We start from the raw sequence: 26027 nt of genomic DNA on the forward strand, positions 1-26027 counted from the left end.
TGTCTGTGTTAATCCAGGAAGTGAACAGGCAGCAGCTTCAGCTGCCCACAGTTAAAATGGTTGCAGCCAGACTCAGTGGAGGGAGATTTCTGCAGCATATTTGACAAGTATAGAATCACAGTATGTATAAAATAATATGCAAAGTGGTTGGAGGGAAGCTTCAGAATGGCAAAGATGTTCTTATTACAAATTATGTGAGCAGACTGCAGTTCCTCTTTAAGCTTACAATTCCTGTATGAATGAGCCGCACCCAGACACTGTTCTCTTTATTGGCTGCATGCTAGTACCATCTCTACAAACTAGCCAGAAATAATTCTATATTCTTTTTGCTTTTGATATTGGACTAATCACATGCTGCCTGAACTTGTAGATCTAGCTACATTGGGGCTGTCTGTTGAATATAAAAGAAGACTTATTTTATTATTATTATTATTATTATTATTATTATTTTACAAGATTTATATAAATTATGATTGTCCTATCTTTAGGTGCTGTTAGAATCGGTCTGATTGATGGAGAATTTATTGTAAACCCTACCAGAAAACAGATGTCCTCTAGTTTATTAAATTTGGTCGTCACTGGAGGCCTGCAAAGTCAAGTAGGTAAGGACAGAAATGTAGCTTTTTGCCTTCTCGTTGTGTCTTTTCTTACCCATGCTAAGGTTTTCTTTTTGAACTTTTTGGTATCATTCTATTGTTGAGATGCTTAGTTCAGGAGTGGTCCCATTTCATACTTTGTCAGATCAGGCTATGCTTGAGAAACTGATGGTGTTATGAAGCTCTTTGTAATTTCTTGTATCGCTTGTTCATTTTTCTGAACCTGAAATCTCAGGCCCACTTCCCAGTATCATTCATTATTTTGAGGTTACACTTCCATTCAATTTCCACTATGAAAATCATGGAAAATGCAGATTTCCTGGGGTCAGAACCAAGAAATCTAGAAGGGGAAAGAGGGCTACCAGGATAAAATGGTAGACACAAGCAGCTTTGTATTCTTCTAAGCCCAAACACTGAGCCATTCTGATTGGGCAAAGCTTTGAAGCTTCCTGTTAGTGATGGAGCTTGCTTGCCTCTTCTTAATTACTACACATAACTAATGGCTTGTGGGGCAGCCCACCATTGTGAATTGCCAAGCGCCTACACTTTACACCTAGAACAGGTGCATCCGAGCTACTACCTCTTGTGTAATGCCTGGTCAGGCTCAAGAACACGGCGTTCAGACTGGGAAGTCTCTGTAAACCTCCATGTACTTTTTAAGCCATGACTAAGGCCTGGTCGTTGTTCATTCTTAATATGGACACATGATCTCTCTCCTCTCCCCTGAAAGAACCGGGATTTGTGTGTTTACACACACAAATCCTGGTTCTCGCTCTGTCGCGAGCGATCGCGGGAGCCTGGTGGTCATCGCGCCTGCTGGGAACTCTCATCGGGGTCAGGCACACGCTGCTGGAGCATGCATGACCCTAGTGGCCAAAAGGCGAAGCGACGTAACATAACGTTGTTTCACCCAGCCGTGCCATTCTGTCGCAGTGAAACTGCGGCGGCTGGTCGGCAAGCGGTTAAAAAAGGCATTTGTGTGCTGCCCTTTAGTGTCTGACTGTCAAGGGTTTACCCGTTGATGACTACATCTAACTCTTTGTTAAAAGCCAGGAATAAACCTCAGATGTAGCCACTCCATGTCGCTGTCCCAGCCTCTGTACAGCACCAGGTTTTGTCTTGTTTGTAGAATATGGCTTTTAATTGCTGTGGGCAGGTGATATATTTGAATGAGTGATGGAACATCCCCCAGATTTTAATTGATGTCTATGTCCCTGTTAGGAAACCTACACTAATTTCCTCTCCTGGGGATGGGTGTCACTGGGACTGTTAAACTGAGATATATTCCACATGGGGACACAAAAGGTAATAAAACCCAACATAGGTTCTAACCTTGTTGAAACGGTGGTCAGCTTATGTGTAGTGTAGGAGGCTTCAACTGGGGCCAAAGGGCCACACATGATATTCAGTAATTATAATTCTACAGAAATGAAAAATAGGAAATTGGGAGGAAGACCTCAATAAGAGACCCTCATTTGGTTGACCATGTAGGTCTGGTACCTCATCTTAATCAATGATATACAAAATAATGTAATAAACCCTAACAAACTAAATATAAGGACTATAACTGTACCCAATTTATGTAAAAAGTATCAAAAAATATTATATGATAAAAATGACACGTGTGTGTATGTGTATGTGTGTGTGTGTGTGTATATATATATTTTATATATTATATACCATTCCATCTAGTACTCCTTGAATACAGATTCTTAGTGGCTCCCCTATAGTAGAACACAGTGAGTTGCTGTAAATTCGATGCAGTTTGCATTTTGCAGGAGATAACCCGTTCCAGCAAGAACACTCACGGTTAATAGTCAAAAACCTCAAAATAGTAACGCATTGAATGGTCCTCCTACAAATGGTCATTGTCACCCATATAATGCAACAGGATGCTAGTCCTCATTTTCCAAAATGGTTGTTAGTTCCAATGAAATTGGAACTAGGTATCCATGGTCAACTTGTGTGGTATGCACCTAATGATAGACAAAGTATTATATTAGGTGGTTATAGAGGTTCCCATCATGTTGTTCCTCAGATCAGCATGGAATGAGATAGATTCTGACCATTTGTAGGAGGACCATTCAATGTGTTTCTATTTTGATGTTTTTGACTATTAACCGTGAGTGTTCTTGCTGAAACTTTTCCTGAAGAAGCGGATTATCTCCTGCGCAACGCAAACTGCGTCAAAATTACAGCAACTCACTGCTCTCTACTATAGTTGAGCCACTAAGAATCTGTATTCAAGGAGTACTAGATGGTTTTGGTTATGTTTTATGTGCAGCTTTTGTGTGTTTTGGTTTTACTTTTTGATATGTATACTTGTGTAATTTTTATCATATAATACTTTTTACATAAATTGGGTACCGTTATAGTCCTTATATTTAGTTTGTTAGGGTTCATTATTTTGTAATTCTACAGAAGGCTGTCTGTGGTCGTTCTTCAGGAGATGTTCAGAGGCTGTGGACATGCTACATGTGTGGTTGGAGACATGCTGCGGGACCGACTGCAAACATATCACAAGAGACTGCTATAGATCACTGCTATTGCAGTCCCTTTACAAATCAATGCTTCTACTCCTTTTACTTTCTGCTGGGGTCTGAGGGCTGTACAGGTAGTGCCAAAGAGCTGCATGGTGGACAGCAAACTGTTGGAGCGTCAGTGACTTCCTCTTTCTTCTGTTACAGTAATGCTTGAAGCTGCAGCTGAAAATGTGTTACAACAAGATTTTTGTCATGCTGTGAAAATGGGAATCAAACAAACAAATCAAATCATTATTGGTATACAACAGCTAACCAGAGAGCATGGAAAAGAAAAGCGCCTTGTACAGAAGATGTTCAAACCTAATGAAGACATTACTGACACTGCAAGAAGGTGCGTTTGAAACCAATACGGAGAAAATATAATATAAGTATTCTATCTTTACTTAATTCACCTTTTGTCCACCTTGTGGTTTGCCTGGCTTTTATGTTAATGGAAAGCCTTCAGTTCTGAAGAGTTCGGATGAACTGCAAGTACTGAGATCCTTTTGTGGATGTTGACTTGTAGCTCTCAATGAGCTACCAGGGTGCTTGAGCGCTGTGGTAGTTCATTGAGTCTTGTCAGTGTGAAACTGACTGTCTGTATGATGTGTGGACAGACAGCTCACACTGACGGTCTGTCACTGCAGGGAATGATCATGGGCGGCCAGCAGACATCGAGTCATCCAGACATGCTGATTGGCTCCCTTGCTGGACAATGGGCGCATGCTCCTCAGATCGCTGTGTACGAGCCCGACGTACACCTACGGCGATTTGCGCAGCCGAGCGGCTGGTGGGCAAGTGGTTAATTGAAAGGGATAAAGAAGGCTTAAACCACATGTGCAGTTTTCTGTGCATTGGCTAAATTTCACAGGAAAACATTGACCTGTCATAATACTACAGAGGATGGATACATTACTGGCCATCCATAATTCCTCAGGAGCATCTACCTACTTGGGGCTTGCCTAACACAAATGTTAAGTTTATTCCTTCTTACTTTTTTTTTTTTTTTTTTTTTTTATACATTTAGTTAAATCACCACTAGATGGTACTATTGGCTGCACATATCTTTTATATAGCAGAGTTTCTCAAATCCAGTCCTCAAGGTGCCCCAATAGGTCATGTTTTCAGGATTTCCCTCAGATGAAACGGCTGTGGTAATTACTAAGCCAGTGAAACTGATCAAATCACCTGTGCAAAATAATGGGAAACCTGAAAACATGACCTGTTGGGGCGCCTTGAGGACGAGTTGAAAAATACTGTTATATGGTTAAAAAAGAAAAAAGTAGTGGCTGTAATGTCCTTAATAGATAAGACACCTCATCCCGGTAATAAATACAACAGGGAGAGGGGATTATTACGGTGCCAAGAGTACATCAATACAAAATGATATAAAAGGAAAATTGAGTTTATTGTAATTAGTTAAAAAACAACAATTCATGGACAACACATAAGTTGAGGGAACATAAAACAGTATAATGTACAGCCTTGTAGATGAAGGGTTGAGGTGTCCCTACTAGTTTCGCCAAAACATTGGCTTAATCAGGGGAACGGAACAAGGTGTATGGCAGTTGTTGTTCCTATGAGCCCTACGGGGCAGAATGGATGCAATCCGCCGTCACAGGAATAGCCACCCTACACTGCCATAGTGTGGCTGTAGGGGGCTTGATGAAAAACCTGGTAAAAACAAAATGCACACATAGGATGTCTAGTAAATGGGACGCTGAGGAAATTGATAGTGTGTAATTGGACGTTATTGGGCAGCTATAGTAATAAAATCAAAAGATAGCCTTAAGTTTACAATCAACCAAAGCGGTGCAAGGGTTACCAAGATTTAGGCAGAAGACCAAAGTAAGTTAGAGGGATATTCACACCAGTTGGATATATCAGCCTGCAGCAAAATATTCCATTTGCTGACACAACGGGACGCTGCTGTGTTGGAATATTTTGCTGCAGGCTGATATATCCCTCTGGCACCGTAATAATCCCCTCTCCCTGTTCCATACTGTTATATAGTACATAATATATTTTCCTGTCAATGGAAGACTCTGCTAAGAAGATAAGCATCTAGTCTGTAATATAGTTTTGTTTTTAAAGAGGCCCTTCACCCTAAATTTAACTTTATTTTTCGGCCTCCCTCTCTCACATTTGGTATTTAACTTTATTTTTTTTCTACTTTTGATTGATTTTTTTTTTTTTTTGTAAGAATGATTTATGCACCAAAGAGCTCTGCCAGCACCCCAAGGCCGGGCAAAGTCCTTTGGCACATCTGCCCACGTGCCAGAAATAGGAAAATGGCAGTGGGGGAAAGGTAGAGCCAAACAAAAGGGGACTGATGTTCCTCTTTAAATATACCATTAATGAGAACATTCATAGGCTGTCATTATTAAACTCTTCTTTGAAAAATTCTAAATTCCTTTTCTGTTGTTCTAAAGGTTTTAATACTTTGAGTCATAGGTCCCAAAACAAGTTTGAAGATCAGGAGCTTTCACTTCTTCACTTGCTGTATGGCTGTTCTTGGTCAATGACTGCAAATCAATTAACTTGACAAAAGGAGCTCATCAATGGAACCTATTCAATAAGGCTCTGTTCACACCTAGGTGTTTTATAGGTGTTTTTCTGCTGTAAGCCTCAGCTCTAAAAACGCCCAATAAGACAAGTCTTATTCATTTCAATGATCTCTGTTCACATCTGAGCGTTCTGCTGCCTGAAGCAAAATGCCCCTCGCTCAATAAAAGTGCATGAGCTTACTTTTTGGTAGATTGCAGGCGTTTTACTGCTTATACATATGTGACCTTTTGAACTTCAAAACACCTGTACAAAAAACGCTGCAAAAATTGCCTGTAAAATAACAATGCCTAGATGTGAACGGAGCCTAAGGGCAAACAATGATTTGTTTATCCTGCCAGAAATCTAGTGAGCTGACAGCTTTCTGTGCGCTCAGCCTGTGCTGCAGTCTTATCAGTTCTTTGTTCCCAATTCTCTGTGAACTACAGAACACCCCCAACGATATAAAGGAGAGCTGGAGGCTTTTTGTACTCCTGTCCTATAACAATGCTTTTCCTTCAGATACAGTACAGTGCGTGTTGTCATCCTAGGACAGGAAGTGGGTAAATGGCAGGATCACCATGTTAAAATAACATAAAGACGGAGAAAATAAAAACGTTTGCACCTAAGGGATATGGAAGGGTTTACTTTTAATGTAAAGTAGGAATAACATTTGTAAAGTTATTAAAACAGAATAAACCTTTTTATGAAACGCATTCCTTCAGGAATATTTTTAGAATATAGAGTGGGGGTGCTACTAGAGATTTTTTATTTATAATGTATGTGTATCTATCTATCTATCTATCTTGGAAGTGCTTGAGATAAAAGAACATGAACTAAGAGCTCAACAAACCTATTAACCACTTCCAGCCCAAGGAGGTCATGTGACGTCCTGGACTTTGTGCGGGGATATCTGAATGATGGGTGCAGCTGCAGGCATCATCCAGATATCATCTTTTTCAGCCCGCGATTCTGTGCACCATAAGAACAATCATAGCGGCAGTTCAGTCACTCGATCGTTCTTACAGGCGGCGGGAGGGGACATCCAAACCGCCCCCCCTCCTGCCTCCCTCTGGTGCTTCTCCGGGCTCGCCCGTGCGATTGGTGAGCTGGAGAACGAATCTGTTGCCACCGGAAGTTGATCATAGAGATTTCTGGTGACCAGATGGTCCTCAGTCATCTCTTTGTCCCTCGGAGACCCAGGCGCGACGTTATGACGTCCTGGCCAGCGGATGTAAACAGAGCCGGGGGTGCGGCTGGAAAGGCCAAGACAGTTTGTTTTTTATTTATTTATTTTTTGATGGAGGAGAGATGTGGGGTTTTATAGACCCCACATCTCTCCATAAAGAGGTCCTGTCACGCACTATTCCTGTTACAAGGGGTGTTTATAGGAATTAAAGTGACTAAAAAAAAAACCTATGGAGATTTTTAAGTACCAAAGTTTGGCGCCATTCCATGAGTGTGCGCAATTTTAAAGCGTGACATGCTAGGTATCTCTTTATTCAGCATAAAATCATCTTTCACACTATACAAAAAAATGGGCTAACTTTACTGTTTTTTTTTTTTTTTTTTTTTTTTTTTTTTTTAATTTTTTGTATTAATGAAACTTTTTTTTTTTAATCAGAAAAACACGTTTGAAAAATTACTGCGCACATTCCATGTGACGTAAAAAGCTGCAACAATCGCCATTTTATTCTCTAGAGTCTCTGCTAAAAAAACATATATAATGTTTGGGGATTCTGAATAATTTTTGAGCAAAAAAATGATTTTTACATGTAGGAGAGAAATGTAGGAGAGTTGTATGTTGCTCATTCATTAAAAAAAAAAGTTGTGTTTTGGAAAACTACCACTATATGGTCAGTAGATGGAGCTGATGATGGTTATGTGCTGTTCAAAATTGATTCTTATAAAGGTTCTCTCTAGGTTGAATGCTGTTTTATTCATACAAAATGGGGTTTCAGGAAACTACCACGTTATTGTCAGTAGGGGGAGCTGATGATCACAGTAAATTAGTACCTGCTAAATCTAGTGCTGTGATTTCTAACCTTTTATGTGTCACGGACCCCTTTAGGAATCTGATAAAAAGCTGTGAGCCCCTTCCCCAGAAATATTCACATAAAAACGACGTTGCATGCAATGAGTAGATGTACTTTATTTTATTGATATGTTATTGTCTTATACATGTATGACATGTACAAAATTTGAATAAAGTAAACTCGCTCACTTTCATGCAAAAAGTAATGGGCACTCATTACAAAAATGAAATACAATCATCTTGTGCTAATTGAACAAAGCAGTTTTAATTTGGCTGCTACTACTACATGAGAATTAGCACTGTCTATTATGAAGTGGCACAAGATGGGGGTTGTTCAGAGAACGATGATAGAAGTTCTAATGGTAAACTGGGGCCAACAATGAGTCACGCAGTTGGCGCTATAAACAGTGATGGGTTGCGTTTTATTTCTTTTAATGGGAAACCAATGATTGGGACAAGGGGGAGGACTGGAAAGGGAATGTAAATGCTATATTTTTATCTGACCCTTTGAAACCTATCCATGCACCACTTAGGGGCTCATTGACCCCATGGTTAAAAACCCTGGCTCCAGTGGCTATAATGTTGTATTTTTCCTTAATGGATGAATAACCTTTAACATGGAGAGAAAATAGCCTAGTAAGTAGTAACATTCAATTTTTTTTTCACACTAAATATACACTATATTGTCAAAAGTTTTGGGACACCTGCCTTTACATGACCTTTAATGGCGTCTTAGTCCATAGGGATCAATATTGAGTTGGCCCACCCTTTGCAGTTATAACAGCTTCAACTCTTCTGGGAAGGCTGTCCACAAGGTTTAGGAGAGTGTCTATGGAAATGTTTGACCATTCTTCCAGAAGAGCTTTTGGGAGGTCAGGCACTGATGTTGGAGGAGAAGGTTTGAGCTTGCGGTCTCCACTCTAATTCATCCCAAAGGTTTTCTATCGTGTTGAGGTCAGGCCAGTCAAGTTCCTCCACCCCAAATTCGCTTAGCCATGTCTTTATGGACCTTGCTTTGTGAACTGGTCCAAATTTTGGTGGAGGGGGGATTATGGTGTGGGGTCGTTTTTCAGGGGTTGGCCTTGACCCCGTAGTTCCAGTGAAGGGAACTCTCTTATGGCGTCACCATACCAAGACATTTTGGACAATTTCATGCTCTGAACTTTGTGGGGACAGTTTGGGGATGACCCCTTCCTGTTCCGACATGACTGTACCAGTACATGTGCAAGAGGCTGTCATTCCAGCACACAGACCAGCCTGGCGAGAATTTTTTATTTTTTATTTTTTTACAATTTTCTAATGTTATAAAGTTTATTTGTTTTTCTTTTTTCAGGCTTGCATCTGAGAAAATTCATGCAGTGTTTTCTGATTATACCCACGACAAAGTAAGCAAAGTTTATTTTTAAAACTGAAGCTTTTATTTGGAAGGCTTTGTGGATAGACATCTGTAAGGCTGCATTCACACCTGGGTGATTTTGAATTGCGGGCTTGATCACCACGATTCTGCCCACATTTCAAACCACTCTGCTAAGGTGACAAATCGCACAATGCGCATTTCAGATGGCATTCATTTTAATGGCGCCTAAAAATGCAGCATGATTCTGCTGCGATAAATCATGGCAAACCGCGTCACCTGAGAGAATCTCTGGATCCTTTTTATGGTGATAAGCTTCACACAGTGTAGATTTCTGCTTTTGCAGCACGTTTTATCGCAGCAGAACCGCACTGTTTTTAGGTGCCATTAAAATGAATGGCACCTAAAATGTACGTTGTGTGATTTTGTGATTTTTAGCAAAGTGTTTTGAAATTGCAGCCAGAATCACGGAAATTCCACCCAGCGATTTAAAACACCCAAGTGTGAATGCAGCCTTACTCTGTTAAGCAGAGTGTAAAGAAATTTTTGTATAGATTTTAAGTTTGACATTTTGTTATGGGCAGGACTAAAAAATATAATTTTTAAAACGTTATTTCTTGGTCAGGTAAATGATTTTATTGTGCATAAATATTTTGAATTTTCATACTGCTGTGGGGAGTTCCTTACTTCTTTTTTTTTTTTTCATTTTTTTCCAGATCCTTATTAGCTCATCTGTTTCAGTGGAGTTTTTTTTTTCTTTAGTTTTGGATAAGTATAGAGGGTTTGAGCCTCTGCCAGGTTTTTATTAGTGTCCTCACTGGGGAAATTCCTTTCGCATGTGTATATTTTAGTTCTTAAAGGAGAAGTTCACCTTTTAGAAGCATGTTACAACCATATTTAGGGTTGTAACATTTAAATATCCTATTCTCCCACCCTCCGTGGCCAGCGCTCCTTGCTCTGTTACAGTGGGCAGCTGATCATCTTCCCTCACCCGCTGTCACAATTTCCTGTGAATGAATAATTTACAAGTACTGTCAGCCATTGCGGCTAATGGCTTGTAGTTCCCAATGAACTGTGAGGTGGTGGTAAGCGTCCTCCATAGTGCATTGATTCTTTCTGCCACTCAGTAACTGCCTGCTTGTATTCGGAGGTATGGGCAGACAGTGTACTCTGAGTCTGCAGGATCCAGGCATTGCAGATCATCGTGGGTGCAATGCTTTACAGGATGCAATGTAAAATATAATAAACGCACTTTTTTTTTTTTTTTTTTTTAACCTGAAAAAAAAAACGTGTATTTATTTATTTTACAATACTTTAAATCTGGCCTGTTAGTGGGTCCTGAGTAAGGATGAGCTCCGGCGTGTTCGCACAGCCCACATGCAGAGCCCGCCAGGAAGTCGGCACTGCGCTGCGCTAATCACAGGCAGTGAGACATTGTCCCGATGCGCGGCTGCAGAGATCGGGAAATGTCTCACTGCCTGTGATTAGCGCAGCGCCGAATTTCTGGCGGGCTCTGCACGTGGGCTGTGCGAACACGCCGGAGCTCATCCTTATGCTGGCCATACACTATACGAAAAATCGGCCGAAAAATCGTTCGTATGGACACTTCGTTCGTTTTTCGGCAAGTTAGTGGGTACAAATCGATAATCGTTTGTGACGTTTTTGTGGAAAAAAAACGAACGGCATGTTTGGAAAATTTCTGCCGAACGTACGATAAATTGCAAGGTTAATGTGTTTCCCGTCCGAACTGCCTGCACTAGGTATATGTAAAAAAACGAACACAAAATTATTTATTCATGTCCACTGAACAGATTATCGGACATTATATGATGGCACGATCGTTTGCGGTCACGGTCGAACGTTCGTTTTTCGAAAATGGGTTCGGCCGATTTTCTGTATAGTGTATGGCCAGCATTACTCAGGACCCACTAACAGGCCAGATTTGAAGTATTACCTTGGGGAGATGCAGACTAGAATACTGCAATCGCTGAGCAGCAAATGATATCACCTGTGATGTATTTCAGTTATCTTGAAAACCTGGCCTGTTAGTGGGTCCTGAGGAAAGGAGTTGAGAATCACTGCTTTAAAGGGAATGACCCGGCCCACAGCTTCAGAGTTCGGCTAGAGATGAGTTTGGAGGATGTCTGAGCTCCTCTCTAGGGAATGCTGCTTCCAGCATAGCAGAGGCACTTGTACCTGCTTTGTGGACCGATACTTGGGTACAGCTGCTCTTTAGTTTATATTCAATAGAAGACTGCAAACAGACAGGTAGGTGTGTCCTATTGCAGAAGAGATGGTACATGTCTCTTCTGCCAAAAAGAGCTTTCTGCTTGCAGTTTTTTTTTAACATTTAAAGTGTAACGTAATTTTCATGGAGAAATAAATAAAAAAATGAATATAGCATATACAATTGCTACAGAAGTCATCTCATTAAATGTTGTAAAAAAAAAAAAAAAAAATCTGCAGCACTGTAATTTTCTGTAAAATTCAATGCAATATGGCTACCACCTGTGTACAGAACGCCCCCCCTTCCCAAGAAATGTAATTTCCTATTTGTGTGATTGGCTTGTAGATTTTCCCAGAAGTCTGCACTAAGATGCAAGTCAGGTTTTTAGTCATCCCTTGCATTTTACTTTTGGTGAAATACTCAAAGGGAAATCACTTTTAAACCAATTCAGACCCTGACACTTTCCTCATTAGATCCTTGCAAGTGCAGCAGCTGATTGATAATTATAAAGTAACTCACATTCACATTCACTTTGCACATAGACACAGACTAACAAACAGCTATATCTTCAGAACAACAAAAGGTAGGAATCTACCAAAGGTTGTCAAAATCCTTGCAATGTATATAGATCACCCAGAGGGGAATGTGTTCTCTACAAAAGTGGAGTTACCCTTTAAGGTTTAGTTCCACTTAAAGTTTAAGCAGGTTATATATTTACTGTGTAGAATGTCAATGTATGTTTTATCTTTCTCTCTTTAGATCTCTAGAGATGAAGCTGTGAACAAGATCAGACTTGAAACAGAAGAAGTTCTAAGAGGTATAACTAGATCAGCAAATGTTCTTATTTTGAAATTCACAATTGGGGCATTCACTGGCACACACACCACTAAGGGATCATGTTCTTAGTACTGTACATCCAGGTGGGAGAGAAGCTGTATTGGTTGCATTGAAGTTGAACCGCTTGCCGACCAGCCGCCGCAGTTGTACTGCGGCAACATGGCTTGGCTGTGCGAATTGCCGTCATGTTACGTCGCTTCCAATTTCGGCCACTAGGGGCATGCTCGCGCCCCCTGCTTGGCCATGCTGCCGATGCGAGTGCCCGGCGGTCGCGATCACCGCTGGGCTCCCGCGATTGCTTGGGGCACACCGAGAACCGGGATCTGTGTGTGTAAACACAGTTTTCGGTTCTCTGAGGGCAGAAGAGGCAGATTCGTCTGTTCATACAGAGTATGAACAGCGATCTGTCTTCTCCCCTACACAGTCCCCTCCCCCCTTCGGTTAGAACACACACTAGGGAGCACAATTAACCCCTTGATTGCCCCCTAGTGTTAACCTTTTCCCTGCCAGTGACATTTTTACAGTAATCAGTGCATTTTTATAGCACTGATTGCTGTATAAATGCCAATGGTCCCAAAAATGTGTCAGGATTGTCCGACGTGTCCACCATAATGTCGCAGTCCCGATTTAAAAAACGCAGATCACCGCCATTACTAGCAAAAAAAAAAAAAGTAATAATAAAAATGCCATAAAACTATCCCCTATTTTGTAGACGCTATAACTTTTGCGCAAACCAATCAATATACACTTATGGGGATTTTTTTTTACCAAAAATATGTAGACGAATACATATCGGCGTAAACTGAGGAAAAATTATTTTTTTAATGTTTTTTTTGGGGATATTTATTATAGCAAAAAGTAAAAATATTGCGTTCTTCTTTCAAAATTCTCGCTCTTTTTTTTTTTTTTTTTTGTTTATAGCGCAAAAAATAAAAAAACGCAGAGGTGATCAAATACCACCAAAACCACTATTTGTGGGGAAAAAAGGACGTCAATTTTGTTTGGGTGCAACGTCGCATGACTGAGCAATTGTCAGTTAAAGCGACGCAGTGCCGAATCACACAAAAAGTGCTACGGTCAGGAGGGGGGTAAAATCTTCCGGGGCTGAAGCGGTTAAACAGATTCTCAGGGGATATGCTGTGATTTGTTTAAAGCTTTATTCCAGGAATTCAGCTCCTCTGTAAAAAAAAAAAAAAAAAAAAAAAAAAAGGTGGAGGCACACTATGATTTTAAGTCCAAGGAAGTCCATGACCTCTCTGGGTCTTATCTCTATTATGTACATCTGACAGTTTTATTACACTCCTGGTAGACAGCTATCTCTGTAATTTCATGAGCCCAACGCTGATGCTTCAAGTCTAAGCATTTTTAACATTTAAGTTGATGCAGCTGCTATGCCAGCCCCTTCTCTCCTCCTGCCCAATCGCAGAGGCCTTTGTATTATGTGAACTCATTCACAAAATACAAAGGCTTCTCGGAATGGGTAGCAGAGGGGAGGGCCTTTCATAGCTGCTCTGTGTGCCTCACTCTCTCCTCTCTCACAGCCTCCAGTGTCAGTGTATGCTCTGGCAGAGCCCTACACCTGTCAGATATAAGTAGAGTTCAGGAGATTTCATGCACCTCCTTGGATTAACTCATAGTGTACCAGCACTTTTTGCAGAGTAGCTGAATTCCTGGAATTCAGCTATAATAGAACCTGCCACAAAGAAAACGCGTAGCTGCTGTTGAGAAAATGCTTAAAAATGCTAAGTACCTGGCTGGTAAGGTGATTTGAAGCCCATCTCTTTCATGCATAATACCTTTTTCCTCCCATTTCACTATAAAAAAAGGCATCTAAGGCTCGGTTCACACATATGCGGTTTTTAAATTGCTTTTGCAGAAACACACTACAGGCTATTTAACATGGTTTCCTATACACGTTCACGTCTATGCTTTTTTTCAGCTGTTGCATTTCTGGAAAGGGTCAGGGACTTTTTTTAAAGCAAAACGTTGCATTTTTGGTTCAATAGACTTCAATGGAGAAGCTGCAGTAAAAGCATGCAGTGCGTTTTTTGCCCCGATATATTTTTTTTTTTTTTTTACCACTGACTTCACTCATTACATGCTTGTTCCAGGTCAGACAGCCAGTGAACTAGTATATTCATAAAGCAATATGACGTGTAGATAAGGGTAAGCTGCTAGTGCATGGGCACGCAGCGCAGCCATCGGTGGTGTGTCAGTTCAGTCGGTTACACCGCATCTGCAATCCCCGGTAAAGAGCCGTGTATCGGCATTTCCTCCACTCGCGCTGACCTGCACGAGTAAAGAAGAGCCGATCGGGTGTTCTCCTGATGGGGGGGCTGCACTGATTATCAGTGCAGCACCCCGAGGATGGCCACCCATGACCACCAGGTATGCCAATCAGTGCCCAGTAGAGATAGCACTGTGCCCATCAGTGATGGCTACCAGTGCTGCCTATCAGTACCCAATAGTGCCACCTATAAGTGCCTCATCAGTGCTACGTCATCAGTGCCCATCGGTGAAGAAGAAAACTTACTTATTTACTTTAAAATTTTGTAACCAAAAAGAAAAACTTTTTTTTTTTTTTTTCAAAATTTTTATCGCAAAAAATAAAAAGCCCAGTGGTGATCCAATACCACCAAAAGAAATCTCTATTTGTGGGGAAAAAAATGATAAAAAATTAGTTTGGTTACAGAGTCGCATGACTCATGACTTGTCACTCAAAATGTGATAGCGCTGAAAATTGGTCTGAGCAGGAAGGTGTATAAGTGCCCAGTGTTGAAGTGGTGAATTACACCCACTACCTTTTTCTAAGTACAGGATTTTGTTTTGGGAATTAGAAAACAGTCCTGGATTTGGAATAGCTAGTTTTTTAGCTTTGCATGGATGGCCTAGAAGTGTTCCTATAGATTTCGTTGTCTGGATGGTATATCTTTATTAACATCAAAGAATTGTACTAGAGTACTGTATGCACTTTTTCCATTGCCTACATCTGTGTGCTGTTAATGTGATTTGTGAATTTTAAATTTAACATCTGCATCTTTTATGCTGGCAATTAACATTCTGTATGTGAATTAAAAACTGTTATCGTTGGTATACGTGGTGCAATAAAACTAAAAGATCGATATTCAAGCATGACAGAGTGGCATGGCTGAGTAGTAAGTGACAAATCGTGACAGTTTTGATTAATCCAAGTTGATTAGTTGTGGTGTTTGGGGGGAAGTGCTTGATGGGGAGGAGCCAGGAGTGCCCTGGCGAGGGACCTGAGAAGAGGAGGATTGGAGCTGCTCTATACAAAACCACTGCACAGAGCAGGCAACGTGTTTTTGTTTTTTTTTTGTTTTTTGAAATAAATAAGCTTTAAAACCACTTTAAGCTTCATTTATTAGAGCTGTTTTCAGAGATGTAAAAGAGAAACGTCAAGAGTCCCAAGTTCAGAAGAGTGTGTTTGTGTTTTTTTTTTTTTTTTGTTTTTTTTTGGGCACATAAATTCATTTTACTGGCTACGATTAAACGAACATTCTAGCCACTAAAATAAATCTAAGCACATACACATCTAAATGCTATATACACATAAACATACGTACTTTTATGTGCATTTTTTTTACACTGGTTCTTGCTTCTGGCATCAAGATCAGCCTTTATAAATATCAATTTAGGGTTCATACACTCAGGATGATTAAATGCATGCTGTTTTTTACCAGCATGCAGATGCACAGATATTGTTTGCATTCCCATGACATCAGTCCTACTGTTGTCTATTGGGATACAGAGGCTGCACAGACACAGCCGCTGTGTCCCAATATGACACATGTGCAGGTGCAAGTCCCCAAAGTCATCACCTGTGCATCCCCATGCTGGTAAAAATTCCACTCTGCACGGAACATGCATGTAATCGCCCCATGTGAACAAGTTTGTGCGCATAAGTCCAAAAAACGTGTATATATATATATATATATATATATTATATGTGTGTGTGTGTGTGTGTGTGTGTGTATGTGTATATATATATATATATATATATATATATATATATATATATATATATATATATATATATATATATATATATATATATAATATATATACGAGATACACACCCAATATAAAAAGTCTACACACCCCTGTTAAAATGTCAGGTTTCTGTGATGTAAAAAACATGAGACCGATCAATCATTTCAGAACTTTTTCCACCTTTTTAATGTGATAAACTATAAATAAACTGTACAACTCAGTTGAACAACAAACTAAAAACTTTTAGATGGAGAGACGGGGAAGTAAAAATAGACAAGTAAAATAATATTGTTGCGTAAGTGTGAATACTTTCTTGAAGCACCTTTTGATTTTATTACAGCACTTTTGTGCATGAGTCTATCAGCATGGCACATCTTGACTTGGCAATATTTGCCCACTCTTCTTTGCAAAAATACTCCAAATCTGTCAGATTGTGAGGACATCTCCTGTGTACAGCCCTCTTCAGATCACCCCACGGATTTTCAATCAGATCCAGGTCTGGGCTCTGGCTGGGCCATTCCAAAACTTTAATCTTCTTTTGGTGAAGCCATTCTTTTGTTGATTTGGATGTATGTTTTGGGTCGTTGTCATGCTGAAAGATGAAGTTCCTCTTCATGTTCAGCTTTCTAGCAGAAGCCTGAAGGTTTTGTGCCAATATTGACTGGTATTTGGAACTGTTCATAATTCCCTCTATCTTGACTAAGGCCCCTGTTCCAGCTGAAGAAAAAACACCCCAAAGAGTGATGCTGCCACCACCATGCTTCACTGTGGGTATTGTGTTCTTTTGGTGATATGCAGTTTTTGCTCCAAACATATCTTTTGGAATTATGGTTCAGCCTTGGTTTCATCAGACCATAACACATTTCCCCACATGCTTTTGGGAGACTTCAGATGTGTTTTTGCAAACTTTATCTGGTCTTGGATGTTTTTCTTCGTAAGAAAAGGCTTCAGTCTTGCCACTCTACCCCATAGTCTAGACATATGAAGAATACGGGAGATTGTTGTCACATGTACCACAGAGCCAGTACTTGACAGATATTCCTGCAGCTCCTTTAATGTTGCTGTAGGCCTCTTGGCAGCCTCCCTGACCAGTTTTCTTCTCGTCTTCTTATCAGTTTTGGAGGGATGACCAGTTCTTGGTAATGTGATTGCTGTGCCATATTTTCTCCACTTGATGATGACTTGTCTTCACTGTTGTACATGGTATATCTAATGTCTTGGAAATTATTTTGTCCTCTTCTCCTGACTGATACCTTTGACTAATGAAATCCTGCTGATGCTTTGGAAGCTCTCTACGGACCATAGCTTTTGCTGTAGATGCGACTAAGAAAATGTCAGGAAAGACCTACTAGAACAGCTGAACTTTTTTTGGGATTAATCAGAGGCACTTTAAATGATGGCAGGTGTGTACTGACTCCTATTTAATGTGATTGCTTAATTCTGAACACCGCTACATCCCCAGTTATAAGAGGGTGTGCACACATGCAATCACATTATTTTAGTTTTCTATGTTTACTCCCCCCCCCCCCCCCCCCAAAAAAAAAAGATTTCAGTTTGTTTTTCAATTGAGTTGTACAGTCTATAGGTCACGTTAAAGTTGGAAAAAGTTCTGATATGATTTCTTTGTCTCATAATTTTTTTTTTTTTTTTTTTTTTTTCCCTAACATCACAGAAACCTGACATTTAACAGGGGTGTGTAGACTTTTTCTATCCACTGTATATGTACACACACACAATGTATATACACTTCAACAGTTGTTATCTATGCCTTTTAGTGTAGTGTAGTGTAGTGTAGTATTATGTTTTCTCTAAAGATGTCAGTAGTCGCACTATTGATCTCGGGTGGAATCGCCGCAATACGCGGGACACACTTGCGATCCTGTTGCTTTCAATGGCACCTCAATTGCGGCATGATTTTTGGTCGCGGGATGCCTGTCGGCCAAAAGAATTTCCGGTGTTCATCACTGCAGCCTCATCTGCGCACCTTCAGTGAAGGAGAAAAAATACTTGTTTACAAAGTTTTATAACGGGAAAACCCTTTGTTTAATTTTTTTTTTTTTTTTTTTTTTTTTTTTCTTGAAAATTTTCAGTCTTTTTTTAAATTTTGTTAGCAAAAAAAAATAAAAAAAAAAAACCCAGTGGTAATTAAATAGCACCAAAATAAAGCACTATCTGTCTCGGGGGAAAAAAATTATAAAAGTGTTGTTTGTGTACAGTGTTACTGGACCACTCAATTGTCATTCAAAGTCTGACAGCTCTGAAAGCTGAAATTTGGCCTGGGCAGGAAGGGGGTAAAAGTGCCCAGTGGGCAAATGGTTAATCTGAATCTCAATTGCTGCATGGTTTACAAGCAGCCAGTGTCCCTGTGTTTTTGTTTTGTAGAAAAGTTCCCAGAAGCTGATCCATTTGAAATAATGGAGTCTTTCAGTGTTGTGTCCAAAGACGTTTTCCGAAGCAAAGTTTTGAATGAATACAGAAGGTATTGTGCCTGAATTCTATAAGCTCTTCATTCATACAGATGACAAATTTCGCCTTGTAATATTCCCTCTCCCTTTTCAATGAAAGGTGTGATGGCCGAGACCTTACATCACTCCGAAATATCAGTTGTGAAGTGGATCTTTTTAAACCTCTCCATGGCTCTGCGTTATTCCAGCGTGGCCAAACCCAGGTACCAGTATAACTCCTTTGTTTGCCAGGTTTGTTCCTTTTCTTGGACGGATAGATTATGTGTACAGTACAGTGTGTACAGCCCATTTACCAAGGCACCTGGAACAAGAACTATGGGGGAAATTAAATGACAGGAGCATGGCAAAAAATGCAAAACTTTCCACACTTAAAGTGTTTGCTACCCTAAAAAAAAAGATCCTGTTCCCCCTAAAGCATGTTATACAGCACAGTGCTGGTGCTGTGTAATTTGGCCACCTGAAATGCGTAGCTGATCCTGCCTAGCTATACCCTTCCTTCTGTAAACTGACCACGGTTTATCATGGCTGTTGAGCCCTGACACTGGTCAGTTTACGTGCCTCCATCATCCGCAGCCCTGCTCTGTTCTGTTCTGTTCTTTTCTGTCCACTCTCCCCTGTCCCCTCCCCTCCCTACCTGTCTGCTCATTACAGTACCTGCCCCCTCCCCTACTGCTGCTTTAAAAACTATAATGCATTTATTCCATCCCCTCTGTTATATAACAATATGTTTCTGATCTATATAAAAAAAAAAAAAAAAAAAAAAAAATGCAGATTATACCTTATATCGGAGCGTCTCCCGTGCAGAGGATAGAGCCGAGGAGGCACGTGAGCGACGGGAGACGCTCTAATATAAGGTATAATCTGCATTTTTTTTTTTTTTTTTTTATATAGATAAGTCACTGGGACACATATTGTTTTATAACAGAGGGGATGGCATGAATAGATTGTAGTGGCTTAACAACCCCTTTTTAATACATTTTTATGCTAATGATGCTAAATAATAAACCTGAGGTAAGTAAATTGTTAAAATGATGCATAGGGAAATAAAAAGCTAGAATAGAGATTCAGAACATCTTTTGGTATGAAAAGCAGTAATAATAAATAATCGTGCACATATGGGTTTTTTTGAAACATGAAAATAGCATTTTGTCATGAAAGATGATATCCAAACCTGTTATTTTTATTAAAAATATGTGGTATTAAATGCTGCCCATATTTGTCATGTGTTTCAAATTACATTAATGATTACATGAAGGTTAGAGATATAAGTACATCGAATAAATATGATGGGCATTTATGAGAGGAGAGTGAGGCTGACATAAGCTCAATGATAACTGTGACAGTTCTTATCAGAGGCATGCTTTGAATGTAGTTGTTTTTGGAAACACTAAAGACCAGTTGGTTTAGTTCCGCTTTGAGGGCTTATTCGCACTGCCCGCACAATAGGGATCGACTGATTTATCAGTAAGGCCGATTTATTGAGGGCTGATATCAGCATTTTTCGAAATGCTAATGCACAGCAGGGTGCCGGGCCAGCTAGCCCAGCCACAGCAGGGTGCCTTCCTTTTTTTAACCTTACTCTTTCAAATTCCAATGCAGATGGATGCAGAGAGAAAAAATAAGTGTGGTCTCACTTTCTCATCTCAACCATCTCCAGCAAAAGCAGCAGTGTGCAACACATGCACAAACAATGTGAGCATGGGATCAACAACTGGAAAAATCAAAAATACATCAAATCTTTGGGCCCATCTAAGAGTTTATCATGTTGAATTATATAATGAAGCACAGAGAAAACAAACTGAATCATTAAGTCCAGAGGTAGAGATAGTCTGTGCAGGACATATTCCAGAGGGTAGTATTGGGGGCATTAGTGGTAGGTTGACTAAAGCACCTAAATCCGAGGTAAGTATAGTAACAAGTCCTATTTGCAACCTCAGAACACCCAATAAGGAGATAGTATGTGACCGGTCTAAACTAAGTGGCATGTTTACCAATGCCAGGAGTCTGGAGGACAAGATTGGAGAACTAGAAATACTGTTGTACAAGGAGGATTTCGATTTTGTAGGAATTTCAGAGACTTGGTTCAACAGCTCCCATGATTGGCTGGCAAACATTCAAGGGTATACCCTTTATCGCAGGGATAGAGAGGGTAAAAAAGGGGGAGGTGTATGCCAGTATATCAAAAATGATGTACAAGTGAATGTGAGAGATGACATTACTAAGGGAGCAAGGGAGGAGGTGGAATCCTTATGGGTAGAGCTATAAAGGGAGGAAACAAAGGGGAAAGTAATATTGGGAGTATGCTATAGGTCCCCTAACAAGAGTGAGGAGGTGGACCTCCTATCACAATTTGGATTAGCAACAAGGATGGGAAGTGTCATCATGATGGGGGATTTTAATTATCCAGACATAGACTGGTTGGAAGGCACCGCGCATTCATCTAAGGCTCGCCAGTTCCTAAATGTCTTGCAGGACAACTTCATGGGTCAGATGGTAAGCACACCAACTAGAAACAAAGCGTTACTGGACCTACTAATTACCAACAATACAGACCTGATCACAGATGTGGAATTACAGGGCAATTTATGAAACAGCGATCACAGGTCAATTCGTTTCAGTATAAATCACACAAATGGGAAACATAAGGGGAATACAAAGACACTGAATTTCAAAAGAGCCAACTTCCCTAAACTACGATACTTGCTAGAAGATACTAATTGGGATAAAGCTAAAGAACACGGAGGAAAAAATGGATATGCTTTAAGAGCACATTAAATAAGGGCATTAGCCAGTGCATCCCAACGGGAAATAAATTTAAAAGAGCTAATAAAAGTCCTGGGTGGCTTAACTCCAACATAAAAATGCATATAAAAGCAAAGGTGAAGGCCTTAAAAAAAAAATACAAGGTTGAGGGATCACCATCAGCATTCCAACTTTACAAAGTATGCAGCAAGAAATGTAAGGGTGCAATCAGGGTGGCTAAGATAAAACACGAAAGACACATAGTGGAGGAGAGTAAAAAAAAAAATCCCAACAAATTCTTCAAGTGCATAAATAGTAAGAAAGGGAGGTCAGATCATATTGGTCCCATAAAGAATGATGAAGGGACTCTGGTTACTAAGGATGGAGAGATGGCGAAGGTATTGAATGTATTCTTGTCAGTCTTCGCAAGGGAATCGGGGGGGGGGGGGGGCTTCAGTAACCAAAGCTGCAATATTTATCCTCATGGCTAACAGAGCACAGAATTAGAAATAGACTTGAAAAACGTAACATTACTAAGTCACCGGGACCAAATGGCTTGCACCCGAGGGTCCTTAAGGAACTAAGTCAAGTAATTGCCAGCTGATTGGAGAAAAACCAATGTATCACCAATATTTAAAAAAGGGCCAAGATGCATCCCTGGGAATTACAAACTAGTTAGCCTAACATCAATTGTATGCAAGCTCTAGAAGGGGCTGATAAGGGACTATATACAAGATTTTAGTAATGACAACGGTATCATTAGCAGTAATCGGCATGGATTCATGAAGAATTGTTCTTGCCAAACCAATCTATTCACCACCTATGAGGAGGCGAGCTGCCATCTAGATAAAGGAAGGCCCATAGATGTGGTGTACCTAGATTTTGCAAAAGAATTTGATACTGTTGCCAATAAACAATTACTGTACAAAGTAAGGTCCGTTGGCATGGACCATAGGGTGAGTACATGGATTGATAACTGGCTACAGGGGCGAGTTCAGAGAGTAGTGATAAATGGGGAGTACTCAGAATGGTCTGGGGTGGAAAGTGGGGTCCCCCAGGGTTCTGTCCTGGAACCAATCTTATTTAATTTATTCATAAATTACCTGCAGGATGGGGTAAACATTTCAATCTCTGTATTTGCGGACGCTACTAAGCTAAGCAGGGCAATGACTTTTGAAACCTTGCAAGAAGATCTGAACAAATTAATGAGGGTGGGCAACTACATGGAAAATGAGGTTTAATGTAGAAAAATGTAAAATAATGCATTTGGTTGTCAAAATTGAATGCAATCTACTCACTGGGGGGAGAACCTCTGGAGGAATCTAGGATGGTAAAGGACCTGGGGGTCCTCTAGTAGATGACAGGCTCAGAAATGGTATGCAATGCCAAGCTGCTGCAAGCAAAGCAAACAGAATATTTGCATGCATTAAAAAGGGGATTAACTCCAGAGATAAAACAATAGTTCTCCCACTCTACAAGACTCTGGTCCGGCCACACCTGGAGTATTCTGTCCTGTTCTATTCACTAGTCCTCAGAAAGGATGTGCTGGAACTGAAGATAGTCCAGAGAAGGGCAACCAAACTAATAAAGGGACTGGAGGACATTTAGTTATGAGGAAAGTTTGCAAGCACTGAACTTGTTCTCTCTGGAGAAGAGATGCTTGAGAGGGGATATGATTTCAATGTACAAATACCATACTGGTGACCCCATAATAGGGATAAAACTTTTCTGTGAAAGGGAATTTAAGACACACGCAGACATTCGCTAAAATTAGAAGAAAATCGGTTTAACCTTAAACTGTGTAGAGGGTTCTTTACTGTAAGAGTGGTAAGGATGTGGAATTCTCTTGCACAGGCAGTTGTTTCAGCAGGGAGCATCGATAATTTCAAAAAACTATTAGATAAGCACCTGAATGACTACAACATACAGGGATATACAACCTAATACTGACATAAAATCACACACATAGGTTGGACTTGTGTCCTTTTTTCAACCTCGTCTACTATTAACTATTTAAGTGAAATACCACAATCCCACCAAACAACAATAAAAGATATGTGTCAGAAAAAAAGCGAAGTGGTTAAATTCGGATGGAAGATCCCAACAGCTGGACAAAGCTACCACAGATGATGGTTATGGATAACCAGCCATTCACAATGGTGTCTGACTCTGGATTTCAGCGGTTGATGTCCATAGTTGAGCTAAGGTACCCACTGAAAGTGAAAAGTGTTTATGCTTGGAAAGATTCACCAAAAGGTAGTTGAGAAAGTAAAGGCTATGCTGCAACCAGAGAATGCTGGCAACTCCCTTTCATTGACAGAACCAACAGAGTCGCTAATGAGTCTTACATGCCACTTCATTGACAGCGGATGGACAAAAAGGCAATTGGTTTTGAATACAAAGGTGATTCAAGGATCCCACACTGGGGAGTACATTAGAGAAATGTTCCTAGGCATGCTTCAAGACTGGGGAATAAACAAAGACTGAGTGATGCTTGTGCTTCGTGACAGAGACGCAAACATGGCAAAAAGGAATGAGGCTTCCTAAACTGTCAGACCTCAGTTGCATGGCACACACCCTGCAACTTGTTGTAAATGATGGTCTTTCAAGCCAGAGAGCTTTGATAGGTATAATTGGCATGCTGAAGAGGTGTGCAGGCCATTTCCACCATTCAGTCCTTGTCAAGCAGAGTCTTGGGTGCATTCAGGCAGACCTTGGCCTACCCAAAAAACAGCCTAATTCAGGCTGTTCCAACACATTGGAATTCAACACTTCACATGCTGCAAAGAATGCTGGAACAGAAGCGAGCTCTGAGCATCTATTAAGGTGGACATGGAGGATATAGTCCTACTGCTGATCAGTGGACATTGTAGCCATGGTCATTGAGACCCTCCTCCTCATAGAGGAAGTGACACTAGAGGTGAGTCATTACAACTCATCTGTGTCATCTGTCATCCCATGTGTGAGAGTGCTGAAGATGCTTCTTCAAGAGAATGAAGGACCCAACATACGTGGCATTAAAACATTCAGGGAGGTAGATATAATTTATTGTCATTGTATACATACAACAAAATGTATCCGGGTACTCTTTACAGCAGCAATAAAACGCCTCTTAACAAAACCACACATACATATTCCTAGCACATGCCCACATATCTATTATAATCATGTAAAATGTGATTTAAAAAAACAATTCAAATTCCACATACCTTTCCTATAACGCTGTACTTGATGGGATTATTGACAATAATACAGCCCTAGGGAAAAAAACTATACTTTCTTTCTCGAACATCACGGGACACAGAGCCACAGTAATTACCGATGGGTTATATAGGGTATCACTGGTGATTGGACACTGGCACACCCTATCAGGAAGTTCAACCCCCTATATAATCCCTCCCCTTGCAGGGATACCTCAGTTTTTACGCCAGTGTCTTAGGTGATGGACTTGTAAAGATGTGCTGTGCTGAGCTCCAAAGGGAATATCCTATATCCTATACTGGGGCAAGCCAGGTGAACCGGATCCATTCAAAGTGTCCTTTCTAGGCCGAATTGGATGGTACCCGGGCCTCGTGTCCGAAGAAACGAGGTTTTACCTGTAATGCTTCTCTTTTTAGAGAGCTGGACCTTGCATATTAGAAAATGGTTTTCTAGCCTAATTTCTAGCCAGGTGCTTTACAGGCCCAGAACTGCGGATCCCCCTATTCGTAGGGGGCCCCAGTCTCTGACAGTTTTTTCAAACGGAGCCCACCGTGAGAGGTGAAGATTGGGTCTGTATTAACCGAACCCTGCGGCTGGATAAGGTAAGAGGAGATTCCACAGAATTTTCTAATTCTAGTAGGTTTCTCCTTTAAGGTAAATGCATGCTATGCCTATTGTGACCACCGGGGGCTGCCAAGAGCACAAACCTTGCTGGATTGTCTGTCTCAGTGTTCATGCTGCACATGTTTCACAGCGTCTCCGGCCGGCTCACGGTAGGATGGATGGGGGGATTTCTCATGTATGAATGTTCCCCCCAGGCTAGGGGGAGGCCACAGGGGTCTAGACAGTGGTTATACCGCTCAGGCACCGCAGCCCCCGCCGCCATCTTCGCCATTGCTGTTTTCAGGCAGGCCCTTCACTACCAGCCTCTCTCCCTCCTCCCTCTCCCCCAGCCTTCCTCCATAGTATTTAAGGAGAGTCGGCCAGCGCGGAAAGCGCTAATTTTTTTCAAAATTCGAGGGGGGGGGGGGGGGGCAGGACGTCAGCACACGTGCTTAGACTCCCACTCAGGCCAGCTGCAGGCTATTAAGGCACTCTGTACAGGTGCACACAGCCTTTGGAGAGACACAGAGCTGACGGTCGCATGTAAGGTGGGACACAGGCATTCTTCTAGGCAGCATTTACTGAAGTAACACCAGACTGAGCATTGGGTAGCAGGGCTTTTAGCCAGACTACATCGCTCAGCAGTCAGTGTTCATTTGTGATACCTCACACCTTGTTGCTTTGCACTATGGGTAGAAGAGGTTCAAGCACCCCAAGAACCAGAGACACTAGGGGATCTCGTTCAGGTTCTGAGGGCCCCTTGTCAGCAGCATCCTCCCCCCCCCCCCCCTGAAGGGCCAGGAAAGGCTAGCCAGGGAGAGCCGTTGGGGTCAGGGGCTAAACCTGCTTTTGGCACTTCAGCCCCTGTATACATTACTCAAGAGGTTTTT

At 40.9% G+C, this 26027-nt stretch overlaps 1 protein-coding gene across 1 annotated transcript in view; it reads left to right on the forward strand.

Annotated features, from left to right (window-relative positions):
* PNPT1 (polyribonucleotide nucleotidyltransferase 1) overlaps positions 1–26027 on the forward strand; it is a 96084-nt gene that overhangs the window by 16744 nt on the left and 53313 nt on the right. The window contains 6 exon segments of the mRNA XM_073628122.1: positions 489–602; positions 3284–3470; positions 9031–9082; positions 12038–12095; positions 18509–18605; positions 18692–18794. Of these exon segments, the coding sequence (XP_073484223.1) occupies positions 489–602; positions 3284–3470; positions 9031–9082; positions 12038–12095; positions 18509–18605; positions 18692–18794 (611 nt within the window).

This window comes from Aquarana catesbeiana, linkage group LG04 (genome assembly GCF_042186555.1).
Source record: "Aquarana catesbeiana isolate 2022-GZ linkage group LG04, ASM4218655v1, whole genome shotgun sequence".
Classification (NCBI taxonomy): domain Eukaryota; kingdom Metazoa; phylum Chordata; class Amphibia; order Anura; family Ranidae; genus Aquarana; species Aquarana catesbeiana.